At 43.9% G+C, this 13119-nt stretch overlaps 1 protein-coding gene across 7 annotated transcripts in view; it reads right to left on the minus strand.

The window, feature by feature from the left end:
* Window positions 1–5969: 5969 nt before the first annotated feature.
* Window positions 5970–13119, minus strand: part of CHD7 (chromodomain helicase DNA binding protein 7) — a 190754-nt gene continuing 183604 nt past the window's right edge. For all 7 annotated transcript variants that reach the window (XM_070382360.1, XM_070382359.1, XM_070382355.1 and 4 more), the window contains 4 exons: window positions 11050–11271; window positions 9620–9760; window positions 9312–9416; window positions 5970–7891 (listed from right to left, as the gene is read on the minus strand). In XM_070382360.1, coding sequence (XP_070238461.1) covers window positions 6974–7891; window positions 9312–9416; window positions 9620–9760; window positions 11050–11271 — 1386 coding nt within the window. In that variant the 3' untranslated portion in view covers window positions 5970–6973. The remainder of the gene's footprint in view (window positions 7892–9311; window positions 9417–9619; window positions 9761–11049; window positions 11272–13119) is intronic.

Genomic DNA, 13119 nt, shown 5'->3' on the forward strand with positions numbered 1-13119 from the left:
CAAATCCATCCTGAGAGCCACAGTTGCCCAGAAAAGTCCTGTAAGTGGGGACTGGGGCCCGACCAAGCTGCTGGGGTCATATCCACCCTCACAGGGTCTGCAAGTCCTAGACTCAGCTGGGGCAGCTGGTTCTGGGCCATTCAGATACACGACTCACGATCCAAAATCTAGAGAAGCTTCAAGAATGCACAAAGATATGTAGCCTATCAGCTGCCTAGGTTATATTATCCAATCAGCAAGAATGTAAATAAAGCAAGCTTGCAATTGCACACTTTTTAAAACTTAAACACCTTTCAGTCCTGTCCTGGGGTACTTTTGTCTCGTAGCATGAGATTCTAGTACCTTCTGGCTTGTTCTTCAGATCATAGCATTAGTTGTTACTAAAAGAGTGTGTAGCTTATTCTACCTTAGGTTGGGGGATTTTGTTTAAGATTGTAGATGTGAATTAATGTGAATGTCAGGTTTATACATAAGATGGACACCCCACTGCTGGACACAGCTTACACTGGAGACGTCTGAATACTAATTCTTGTCACCACACTTGTTTCAGCTCTAGACTTGAGCAACTGATCCTATCTCACCCAGTAAACAGGTGGTGGCAAGAACTTGGAACTAACTAGGGTGTGGTGTGGATTAACTCACAAGTGCCTATTAACAAACAAAAATGCTGAATTCTAAAATGGTAAGCGCTTCCTGATTCCCAAAGAAACATGGGGAAACATGTTAAACCAGATGAATCTTCCATTCTCAAGTGTGATGTGTACTCCCCCAAACTGTTACATTTACAGCCAGGTTAGGTTTCAGTCATTTTCCTACATCTAAGTGGAAGTCTCTTTAACTGCAGCGGACAATTAGGAGATGGTTTGGGGCTGCAAAGGCTGCAAACGCTGCAATATCTGGCTTGAGTCACAGAAAAGAATCAGGTTTCTCTCATTGATTAACTTTGAAATTGAGCTTTCAGATCAAAATGCAGAGGCGGGCCAGGGACAATGAAAGAAGCCACCAAAAGTGGAGTATTAAGTGATTCCCAAACAATATTTTGACTTAGCGTTTCTCTTTATTATACCTTAGAAACCTATTATGCTGTCCTTCATCTATAACTCAAATTCACCCGTGATATATTTCTCTCAGAGCTCAGTAAAGAGTGAGGGAGAAAGATTCACAGGAAGAAACCTACCAGGAGATGCCACTACACTTAAATAACATGTCTGTAGTGCCTTTGGAGATGGGTTTTGCCATCTTTGTTCAACTGATGAACATTTATTTCAACTGGTTTTCGAGCTACACAAATGATAGGAGTCAGTTGTTCTGGAGAGAAAGATGTCAGATGAAACACTACTTGAAATTTTAATTGTCGTTACCCTATTCTTCAATTCCATTTAAATGACATAGTAACCATTCATTAAGAAGATGCAAATTAAAATTCAACCCTGCACTGGTAGACTCAGAATAAGATCTACCGACCAGCAAGCCCATAAGGAGGGTGGAGCTACATTGCCAAGGCATACACACAGACAGTGTTTTAGTTTTGGCTTAGAGACTCAAGAATGGGAGTATTAGGAAAGTTCAACAGAAACCTTAAACACAGAAATGACAGTCGTGTACAACTGTTTGCTACCCCATGGACCATACAGTCCATGGAATTCTCCAGGCCAGAATACTGGAGACGGTAGCCTTTCCCTTCTCCAGGGGATCTTCCCAACCCAGGGATTGAACTGGGGTCTCCTGCATTGCAGGTGGATCTTTATTAACTGAGCTAACAGGGAAGCCCCCAGAAATGACTGGGAGAGCCCCAAATACTTTGAAAGTCACCATTCTAACTCCTACAAGAAAAATCTCCAAATTAGGTAACTCTCCCAACAAAAAAATGCAACAATGAAATACTCCCACAGAAAGAAGTCTTACGTTAAATATTCCAAATGGTAATTTATTCATCTATTTTGTCAAATGTAGTTTACTTTGCCATAAAATGTCTATAAAACCATAGTAAATTTTACCTGTGCTAAGAAGATACATTAAATTGCTCATTAGAGAGCCAAATTGAATGAGTAAGATATATTTCTACTTTTAAGTGCTTGTTAGTAGAGGTCATTTACATTGTTTTGCTTCTTAATTTAAATTTATTGGTGGCTCTGGAGACACACTCATGTTCATTGCACACACACGTCACTTCAACAACACACACGTCCATACCTCCACTATCTGTTAGAAATCATTTCTAAAAACTTTTCTCAAAGATGATTAAATAATTTTCACTTAACTGAAAAGATAACTTTCTAAGAATATGAATGGGTTTCTGTTCTTTGGATCTTCTCTATTAACACTAATCCTGGAATTTAAAAACAAAAGCACTGTGTACATTCTTCATCTGTTGGTTTAACCTTTGGGTATAATCCAGTAGGAGCAATCCTGAAAAGTTAATTTGAGTTATTCATGTAACACAGATTGGAAGCTCTATTTCTTTAAAACATATCCCAAATCCATTTACTGCTTTCCATCCCCATGCTGGGCTTGTCAGGTGGCTCAGTGGTAAAGAACCTGCCTGCCCAGCAGGAGACATGGGTTCAGTCTCTGGGTCGGGAAGATCCCCTGGAGAAGGAAATGGCAACTCACTCCAGTATCCTTGCCTGGAGAATCCCATGGACAGAGGAGCCTGACAGGCTACAGTCCACCGGGTCACAAAGAGTCAGACATGACTTAACAACTAAACAATAGCATCTTCGTTGTTACTGACTGCCTTAACCCAAGGCTGCTCTAGTAGTCTCTCAGATGGAGTTCCTGATTCTTCTTTGCAAGCCATTTTTTTCCCACATTGCAGTCACAGTGATTATTAAAAACAAACAAAACAAAACATGAATATGATAGCACATCTCCGCATAAAACCTTCCAAGGACTTTCTACAGCACTTAGGAATCAAATCCTCCATGAAGATCGGTTTGGTCGCTCTCATCCATAACTTCCAGGCAGACAGCTCCCTGCCCCTGCTTCTTCCAAGCTGTCAACTGTGGACCTTTGCAGTGACTCTTTCATTTGCCTGGAACAGTCTCCAACCAGCTTTGGCCATGGCTTCTCATCGTCCAGCTGTAAACAGAGTCATCCCCTCCATAGTGAGCTCCTGCCTGACTATTTCCTATTTAACAGTATGCCTCCATCTACAAGATCAAACCAGTCACTCCTAAAGGAAATCAACCCTGAATACTCATTGGAAGGTCTGATGCTGAAGCTGAAACTCCAATACTTTGGCCACCAGATGTGAAGAACTGACTCACTGGAAAAGACCCTGATGCTAGGAAAGACTGAAGGCAAAAGGAGAATGGGGCAGCAGAGGATGAGATGGTTGGATGGCATCACTGACTCAATGGACATGAATTTGAGGAAATCTGGGAGACAGAGAAGGACAGTGAAGCCTGGAGTGCTGCAGTCTATGGGGTTGCAAAGAGTCAGACTTGACTTAGCGACTGAACAACTCCACCTACAAAAATTGTATTTGTATCTGTTTATCATCTTTCTTTTAGCATATTAGTGCAATGACAACACACCTCTAGTCTATTCTTATTCTGTTTTTCATTATATTCTTGCCACTAAAACAGTATCTAACAAACACCCAGTAAATGTTTGTGGATGAATGTTAATTACCCCAGCACACAGGTTAAGTGCTTGGGCTCTGGAGTTAGGTCAACCTGAGTTGAAATACCAGGTTTGCAATTTACTAGCTTTGATGCTCGGTCTTTTATAAAGACTTGATTTCTTCATAAAATAGAAATATTCACGGGGCAAGATAAATCCAAATTTAAGAGAGGTAACTGAGATTCAAGTTTCCCTAGTCAGAGCTCACAGTCTTCCAGGATCTGCTTCATACAGACTGTCTCTTAAATCCCAATCTGAGATTTAAGGTCCCTTATGAAGGGGCAGGGCTTCCCAGATGGCTCATCCAGTAAAGAATCTGCCTGAAATTCAGGAGATGCTGGTTCGATCCCTGGGTCAGGAAGATTCTCTGGAGAAGGGAATGGCTACCCACTCCAGTATTCTTGCCTGGAGAATCTCATGGACAGAGGAGCCTAGTGGGCTACAGTCCATGGGGTCACAGAGTCAGACACAACTGACCGACCAACACTTGCACTTCATGGAGGGGTAAGAGAGGGGATGTAAAAATACAAAGCCCTAAACACTTCATTTTCAGAAACCCGAATGTGGTATTTCAAGAAACTATTAAGGAGGCTCTACAATCGGCCTGCCTAGATTCAAACTCAGCTTCCTGTATTTACTGTTGGCCTGTTACTTAAAGAGTCTCCAGGTCTCATTTCCCTCATGGAAGAACAGGACTGCCTTCAGCAATGCCGTGGAAAACACTTAGCACCTTAGTTCTTAATTTATACAGGGCACCCAACCAACAGGAGTCATGAAGGATCAGACCAAATTTAAAATATTTCTTACTTAGATAAATTCGAGATCTCATATCAAGAATTCATTCCATTAAAGAGAGAGAGAGAAAAAAAAAAAAAGAAAGAAATGCATTTTTCCCAACATGGAACCTTGCATAACTTTAAGGTCACCTTCACAGATCAACCGCTGATGACTCAGAGCCAGCCGCTGACCTACCTATCATGGCAGGGTTTCTTCTGGCCACAAGCAGTTCATGCCTCTGCTTTGAAGATCATCACTGCTCTCAGCATCTTCCTACAACAGGACAGAGTCACATCGTGTGCTCTGTTTACCGGAGGTCATAGGAAAACTTCGAATGCTATAACGAATTTCCGAAGAAGACTCTTTGGGACTCATTTTATGAAACATTTTCTCCTTATCTAAGGGCCTAAGTTACAGCTTAAAAAATCTTCCAGTTAGTTAAGTATTTAAGTTCTCTATATTTAGTGCCGTTCTAGTCTTAGTATCCATGATTTAAGAACTCCGCTCCAGGAGCCATCCTCTTAGAGGCATTGATTGTCTTCCCGTGCACAACGCAGGCGCTTTCAAAAAAAACAGAAAAGTCCCAGTGATGGATGAAACCACCGTGGGGTCTCTAAGGTGGAGGCTTCACTAAGCTCTTTTTCCAGAATCATCACGGGAATATTTTCACCTTGGGATGAGAACCCACAGAACCTCATTGTCTAAAAAGAACTGGGACAGTCTGTCTCATTCCACGTGGGGCGGGGGATGAGCTGTGTGCGTCCTGCCGGAGGGCGTGGAGAGAAGCTACCCGCAGACAAACGCCACCCGCTCACCAACCCCACTCGCTCTTCCTCTGCTTTTTAATGGCAAGGACAAGGCGCTTTGCGTTTGCTCAAGTGACATAACAAGATGAAAACAGTGGATCTCAAACTTCGGTTTACCTGAAATATCAAAGGTCGTACAGAGGTGCACCAATCAGCAGCTCCCAGGCCCCGCGCGTGCGCCCGAGTGTGTGAGAGAATAGGCATGCGTGCGTGTACCTGTCAATATACCTGCGCACGCTCGCAGCACTTGCTGAAACGCGTCTGTGTTCATTCCACGTTGCCTCTCCACCGACCTGGCTCGCAGCCTGGGTCCGCGGGACACTGGGGAGCCTGCCTCTGCGTCCCTTGCTGATCCCACACCTTGTGTTTTTCCGCCCATTAACTGGGGATAAATGACCCAGATACCGTGCCTATTAAAAGCCTCATTTTTCTTTTGCCCTTTTGTTCCTCGGTGTACCACATTATCAGATGCTGCACACGTGTTTAAGTGTTCTCAGTCTTGGATGCCCTTTTGAGGACATAATGGGAGGTTTTTGCATGCGGTTCTATTGAGATATACGGAGTAGAATTATGTAAAGGCAACTGATGGTTTTTCTTCTCGTCTAGTCTGAAGACAATTACTAAGAGCTAATCTGGTATAGGAGGATATATCAAGAAACTATACAAAGGCCAGAATGCTGTATTTGCATCTATTGCGAATACAAAAAATAGAGTGACCAGTTCCCCTACCCTACTACATTCTATAATTACATCTCTGGATATCGTGGGTCACTTTTATTAAAAGCATCATTACTACAGTTGGCAGCAATTTACATTTTATCTTACATGATAGCAGTTTTCAAAGAAAAAAAAATAAAAGGACATCACAACAAAGAAAAACAATACATTTACAAAGTCATGTTTGTAAACTTCAAGGCTAGTTTAGAGCTGAGGTAACGCTGTTTTAGCTTTGTGGCTAAAGTAACAAAGTCCTTTAATTTAAAAAAGGTACCTGATTCTCTCTTCTTTCACTCTTTATTAATTTCATCTATTTATTTTGTTTATACCAGTGCATTACAAGACCACGAGACAATGGAACTGCAGTTCTGTCTGGCAAGAACCCTCCCAGTAGGTTAATTTCCAAAGGGACCCTTCACATTCAACAGCTGCCTTATTATTGCTGCGCCTCGGGACAGAGACGTTCACACTAAGGTGGAGATTGTCAGAGTGTATGGATGTGTGTGATGCGTGAGTGTGGGAACCCCCCCCCCCATCCCCGTACAGTCATAAAGGGAAACAAATGAGCAAGTATGATATGTATGGTAAATTTCATCTTGACCTTCACAGCAAAAAAAAAAAATTAAAATTAAAAAATTAAATATATAACTTCATACTTCCTTTGAGCAGCACTTCCTTCCATGAGTGCCACTCGGTTACAAATTGCTCTTTATTATAATACCAATGGTACCAAAAGAAAAAGTAGAGAACAAGGGAAAAAAAAAAAAAAAAAAGCAGAGCATTATGTAAGTTTCCTTAAAAAGACAGGATCACCTCTCAAATTTCATCTCTCCTAGGGATAATAAATAATGCACTGCACAATACTTAATGACCAAGATACCTTTTGACACACCTGTATAACATGACTTGAGACTTTTTTTTTTCTTTGCTACACTATGTTACAGAACAGCTTATAAAACTAGGTATGAACATTAACTGTGAGTGTAAACAGTAGGACTACCACTTGTCAAAAGTTTTTAAACACTTTAACTGGAAACTGGTACTGGTTATTCGTCATTTTCATTGTTTTCTATTTCGTCCCCGCCGTCGAGGGAGTCCAGCTCTTCGCCCTGGGCGATCTCGTCTTCCAGAACGGAGGACTCGGCCGTCTTGTCCAGGCTCTCCTCGGCGTCGCTGCCCTCGAGGGGCTCGTCTTCCTGAAATGCGGCCCCCTCGGCTTTGTCGGGGGCCTTGTCTTCGCCGGCACCCACGGCGCCCTGGAGCCCCGCAAGCGCGGGGAAGCCGGGCAGCGTCAATCCCCCCAGTCCTGGAGGTAGAAACATGGACGGGTAGAAGAGGCCGGGGGCCATGGTGGACAGCAGGAAGGGGTTGAAGGCCAGCGGGTTGGAGGGCAGGCCGGCCGGGCCGGTAGCAGCACCCACTGATCCGTTCGCGGAGTCTGGGCCCGGGGCGGCTTCTGTGCTTTTCTCCGGGTCCTTGCTCTCGTCCTCGTGCTCGCCACCCTTCTCCTCCGCCCTGGATGCACCGTCCTCAGGATCCGTGGGACCGGCCGTGGCCGCGGGGCTCCCGGCGGCAGCGGACAGCGGGGCATTGAGCAGCCCCCCGAGCCCGAACATGCTGGGCAGCCCGGCCACGCCCGGCAGCATCAGGGGCAGCACGGCCGCCGGGTTCTTGGCGTCGCCTCCGGCCGCCGCGGCCGTGGCCAGTCCCGGAGGGAAGCCCATGAGGCCCGCTAGCTGGAGCGACTGGAGGCTTTGGAGGTTCTGCAGGCTTGTCAGGTCCATCCCTGCGAACAGGCTGTTCACCAGCAGCGGGTTGATCCCCGACGTGGAGGCCACTGCTGCGGCTGCCGCGGCAGCCCGGGCGATTTCGCTCTTGGGCCTCCTTCCGCGCCGGCTCGCCCCTTCTCCCCGCACCACGGGTCCAGTGAGAAGCCGGTCAAACATTGACTCGGGAACGAAGCCCTGAAGGGAAGGGAGAGGCAAACAAGGGCTGTCAAAGTTGGGGGACAAAACCTCATTTCCACCTGGGCCTTTGTGATGAACTGAACACTGATGGTTCAGAATGGAAATACACAAGCAAATTATTCCCATTCAAAAAGCTCAAGGATAGAACCTATGAAAGCAAAGCTTCTCTCTTTTCGCATTATACAGCTCGTCAGATTATGCTGAATTGCAGGAAAAAAAAATGTGAAAGGGTACTCTATCAGTGGGGGTTTCCCTGGTGGCTCAGTGGTAAAGAATCCACCTGCCAATGCAGGAGACCTGGGTTTGACCCTTTGGGTGGGAAAAGGAAATGGCTACCTACTCCAGTATTCTTGCCTGGGAAATCCCATGGACAGAGAAGCCAGGTGGGCTATAGTCCATGGGGTCACAAAGAGCTGGACATGACTGAGTGACTAACACTTTTCACTTTCAAGTACTACTTTAGTATTTATCCTGGAGAAACAAAAACTCATCTTCACACCAAAATGTATACACAAGTGTTATACAGCAGTTCTGCTTGTAACTGTCACAGTCTGAAAACAGCCCAGAGTCCTTCCACGGGTGACAGGGAACCACACCCAGGGTTATATCCAAGCACAAGAGTGTATCAGCAGTGAAACTTCGGACACATGTAACCACTTGGATGAATTTCAGTATGATGAGTGAAGGAAGCCCTATCAAAAAGGTTATGTAGTTTACACTTCTGTATACCTGACATTCTCAAAAAGACAAAACTCTAGGAATGGAGAACAGATAAAGGAGTGAGTGCCCTGGGCTGGGGGTGGAGACAGAGAGCAATACAAGGAAATCTGGGGCAGTGATGCAACTGTCTATATTCTTCTGATTATGCTGGCTGTTTAAGAAACTATCCACGTGTGAAGATGAATAGAACTGTTCACCAAAAGAAAAATAAGCACTTTTACTGTATACTTTGGACAAATAAAAAGAATCAAGACTTTATTAACAAATTAATTGCAAAAAGAAATAGTGAAATAAATGTCTAGGCAGAATTGCTGTATTTTTCATTTATCTTAAAACCAGAAATCACAGTTAATCTCAAGGATCTTAACCACCATAAACTCCATTCCACCGATGCTGTTAACCAGGTTTACCTGGGGCCTTTCTCCCTGGAGTAAGTCTGCCTCTAATACCGTGAGTGTGTATTTCTATACAGTCCTTTAAATCACAGCTGTCAAATTAATCCACTTTGGATTAATGACATATGGATACAAGGAATGATGATGTATTAATTATCTATGGAAATGATGTACTGTATCAATTCTTTTAAGCCAAGAATAAATCATTGAATAAGTAATGACAAGCAGAAAATAAAGAAAAATTCAGGAAAACAATTTTGTACAGATACCTTCCTGGACAGAGAGGCAGAGTCTATACTTACAGACTGCTTGACTATGTCCGTCCAGTCTGGGGCCACTGCAAACTCGGGGTTTTCTTCCAGCCACCGGGGCAGATCCTTCATCGGAGGAGCCATAGCTCCACCCATCTGGGGAGAGGCATTTAGGAAAAGACTTAGAAACTGACAAGTTCTTCCCTTTTCCCCCCTCCCCATTTGTGTATCTACACAGATACATACACACATCACATGTATTCTGGAAGAAATATTAACTTATAAAAGAGGTTGGAATAAAACATTTCTTGCTGGGAAAAGACATTCCAGAGAGATCAATTCTCTTTCCCAGGGTTTACCTTCTTCCCATTTCGTTTGTTCACGACAGGCACCCTTTCTTCTCCTGTCAAAGTGTTTATATCCAATTTATTAGGGTTTCGACATCTGTGTCGTTTCTGTTTCGGTTTCTGAAATGAGGAAAACAGCACATCTGCGTTCTTCTGCAAAAAACACAAAAATACAAAAACAAATTGCATTTAGTAAAACCATAGTTAATACTTATTCTTTCCTATATGGATGATAAGCAGAACAGTCAGGCCATTTTTAACTACTATGGAAATTTCAACAATCATTTTAAGGATCAGAAACCCCAGTTTTCTTTGAAAGGAAAAACTATTCTCCTTCTCCTGTACTTAAAGAACAAACTTGAAAGCTGAGAATATGCTTTTCTTCTCATCTCCCAATAACCCGCTTCAAGTCTTGTCTTCAAACGTTTCACTGAGTCATGGTATTTTAAAAGAAAACTTTCTCTAGCTCCTTTGCTAATCTCTACTTGATGATGTGAACGGATACAGGGATGATCTCATGTCTACGCCATGAGACTGTGCACGAGGAGAAACAGCCCAAGGGATAAGAGAGTCTATGCAGGAGGGTGCATTCTGAGTGGCAGGAACTCACCAAAATGCAAACTCCCACACTTAAGTTTGAAAAAATTCAATCACATAAGTATAAGACATAAAACATGCACTGTTTAAAGCTAGCAGCAGCTTAAGTGACAAATCATCTAGGGTTCCTGTCTGATGTTTAATAAATGGCATTGAGTGTTAGTTGTTTAAGAAAGACGCCAATAAAGCCTCAGGCTGCGTTAGCTGCTCACATCTCTTCAGGAACAGCTTCCTAATATTCTGTGCTGGGCAGACTCAGTCCAGAGACCAATTAAAGTGTGTTGGCTGGGGGAGGGGTGTGTGTTTTTCTATTAATGGGACCACCTGGAAACCACACCATGTGAAGAGCAATGGAAAAAAATCACATCTATTTGGTGGGAGAAGGAAAAAACAAGGAAATGCGTCTTCAAATAGCTACAAGGCTGCTCTTCACACTGGACAGACCTGAAGTTAGTTTCTCTAATGTGGAATTTTTGATGTTTTTGTTTAGTCACTAAGCTGTGTCTGACTCTTTTGTGACCTCATGGAGTGCAACCTGCCAGGCTCCTCTGTCCATGGGATTTCCCAGGCAAGAATGCTGGAGTGGGTTGCCATTCCCTTCTCTAGAGGATCATCCCAACGATCCAGAGGATCGAATCCACGTCTCCCGAGTTGGCAGGTGGATTCTTTACCACTTGGGCCACCAGGAAAACCCCTAATGTAGAATACAGAGTGATGAAAGCTTGAAAACGTTCACACTGACAAGACAGACTGAGGGACCAGGGATTTCCATGTTGTACGGGAGAAGGAAAAGGACTGACTGGGCAAGAGTCCCCTGAAACAAGTCTCTACTCAGTGATACTCACTGGTACATAACTTGGCATATCAACAGTATAAGTGGGATGCAGCTTCAGCCATTCAACTAAATCCTTATTTTTAGGCGCCTCCTCCCCCACCAGCCTCGTCCCATCTTCGAGATTTATAACAGGGATCCGTGTGTCTGGGTCCAGGTGTCCAGGAGAAGGAATGTTTCTTGTAGGTGGGGTCTCTATATCCTCTTCAAAAGCTTTGGTCACTTCAGCATCCTCCTGCAGAAAGAAGACAATGTTCTCAATTCTTGAGTGGAGAGAGCGGTCCTGACTACGTCCTAGCCCAAGAAAACAGGAGCTTAGTGGGGTGGGTCTCAAAAGGGAAAAAGGCTACTTGAAACAGTGGCAGTTTGGGAACAGCAATTAAATCAGAAGATGTAACTTATTCTTCACACTGTATAATTAGTAATAAGGTAGAAAATTCAGTCCATCTCTGTTCCATGTTTGAGACCCACTAGGAACACGACACAGGCAGTGGAGTCTGAGCCTGGTATGCCCTCAAGGCGTGGGTAGCCTCTCAGTCTTTCTTGGGGATCCCTGGAGAGTGTCATTAAAGAAATGAAAATTAGGGGACTTCCCTACAGGTCCAGTGGTTAAGACTTCCAATGCAGGGGGCACAGGCTCAAATCCCTGGTTGGGAAACTAACATTCCACAGACGGCACAGTACAGCGGGAAAAAAAGAAATTATCGAAATTATAATTCACGGAATGTTCCAAAAGCCAGTTCATTGTAGCTTTTTGGCTTTCTGTGTTCAGTACAATTTTGTTGGTAGTACAATATTTCATATTAGGCATGTGTGGCAACACTGGAAAGATGAATTAGTTGAAGCCGAGACCTGACCATTGCCCAGCCACTGGTCCTCAAACTCTGCGTTTCAACCTGCAGACGTGGTTCACAGGCCCATCTGTCCAGCCATGCTCCTGCTTGGGTTCAGGTCTCCGTCACTGGCCCCTGCATCACTGAAGTACTCCTAAACGGGCCCTCTGATTCTACTTCCGCCCTCTTTAATCCAGTCTCCACTCTGTAAGGAGGCAATCTGCTGAAATGCACCCTTCCTAGTTCAAAGATTATGTTACATCACTTCCCCTAGTTAAGCTAATTTTGCAATTGAATTCCCATCACCTTCAGGATAAAATCCAAGTTCTTTAGGTCGCCTACCAAAGCCCTCTGTGGTTTACACCTCACCTTGTGCCCAAGCTCCTCTCTGCTGAAGCTGCCTCCTCATCAAACTCCCTGGCCAGTAACTTTCAGTTCATCGGACACAATGGGCTCTCCCTGGCCACGCTCCCTTTGCACATGCTCTCCCAGCCCCCTCTTTTCAAATGACTTACTCCCATACAACCTGCAAAATTTAACTGAGGTAAGACCACCCATAGGGAAACTTTCCCACTTGTTTCTGCCCACATTCTCCTCCTTCCATTCCCATTCTTCTTTTGGGTTCTCAAAATATCCCAGGGGCACCTCACGACAATGAGAGGTTGTTATTTATCTGTCGCCCATCTTAAACACTGAGTTCTCTGGTGTAAGCACCTGTCAGGCTTTTATTCTCTGCATCCCAGTACCTGGCACAGGGCATGGCTGACTCCCACTATGCTGCTGATTGCAGAACGGCTGCATCCTTACTTTTCACAACCGCACAGTGATCTCCAGCATGATGCCAACGTGAGATTTTAGGATTTGCCTCATTCCACACAAGTAACCTTGCTGACCTCTACAGCTCTTCACTACTCAGTTTATTTATAGATTCATTCTCCTCCTGTTTTATGTGCTCACACAAAACCCTCTATAACACCAAATGAGGAATGTGAAATTCCAACATTTAAAAGTAAAAAAAAATAATTAAAATAAACATACATTCTCTAATATCTGTTAAGAGTTTTGAGCTAGGTTGCTAATAGGATTTTAGGGGAAAAAAACTAATAAACTCTCAGAGATAGCTTAAAATACGTGAATGAATAAAGTCAGTCGTAAGTCTAATACGGGGTTTATAATTACAATAGGAAATTGTAATTGCTAATTCCTGATTCTGGGTCCACAAAATGAAATTCAAATGGAAAGATGATTTG

This window comes from Bos mutus, chromosome 14 (genome assembly GCF_027580195.1).
Source record: "Bos mutus isolate GX-2022 chromosome 14, NWIPB_WYAK_1.1, whole genome shotgun sequence".
NCBI lineage: Eukaryota > Metazoa > Chordata > Mammalia > Artiodactyla > Bovidae > Bos > Bos mutus.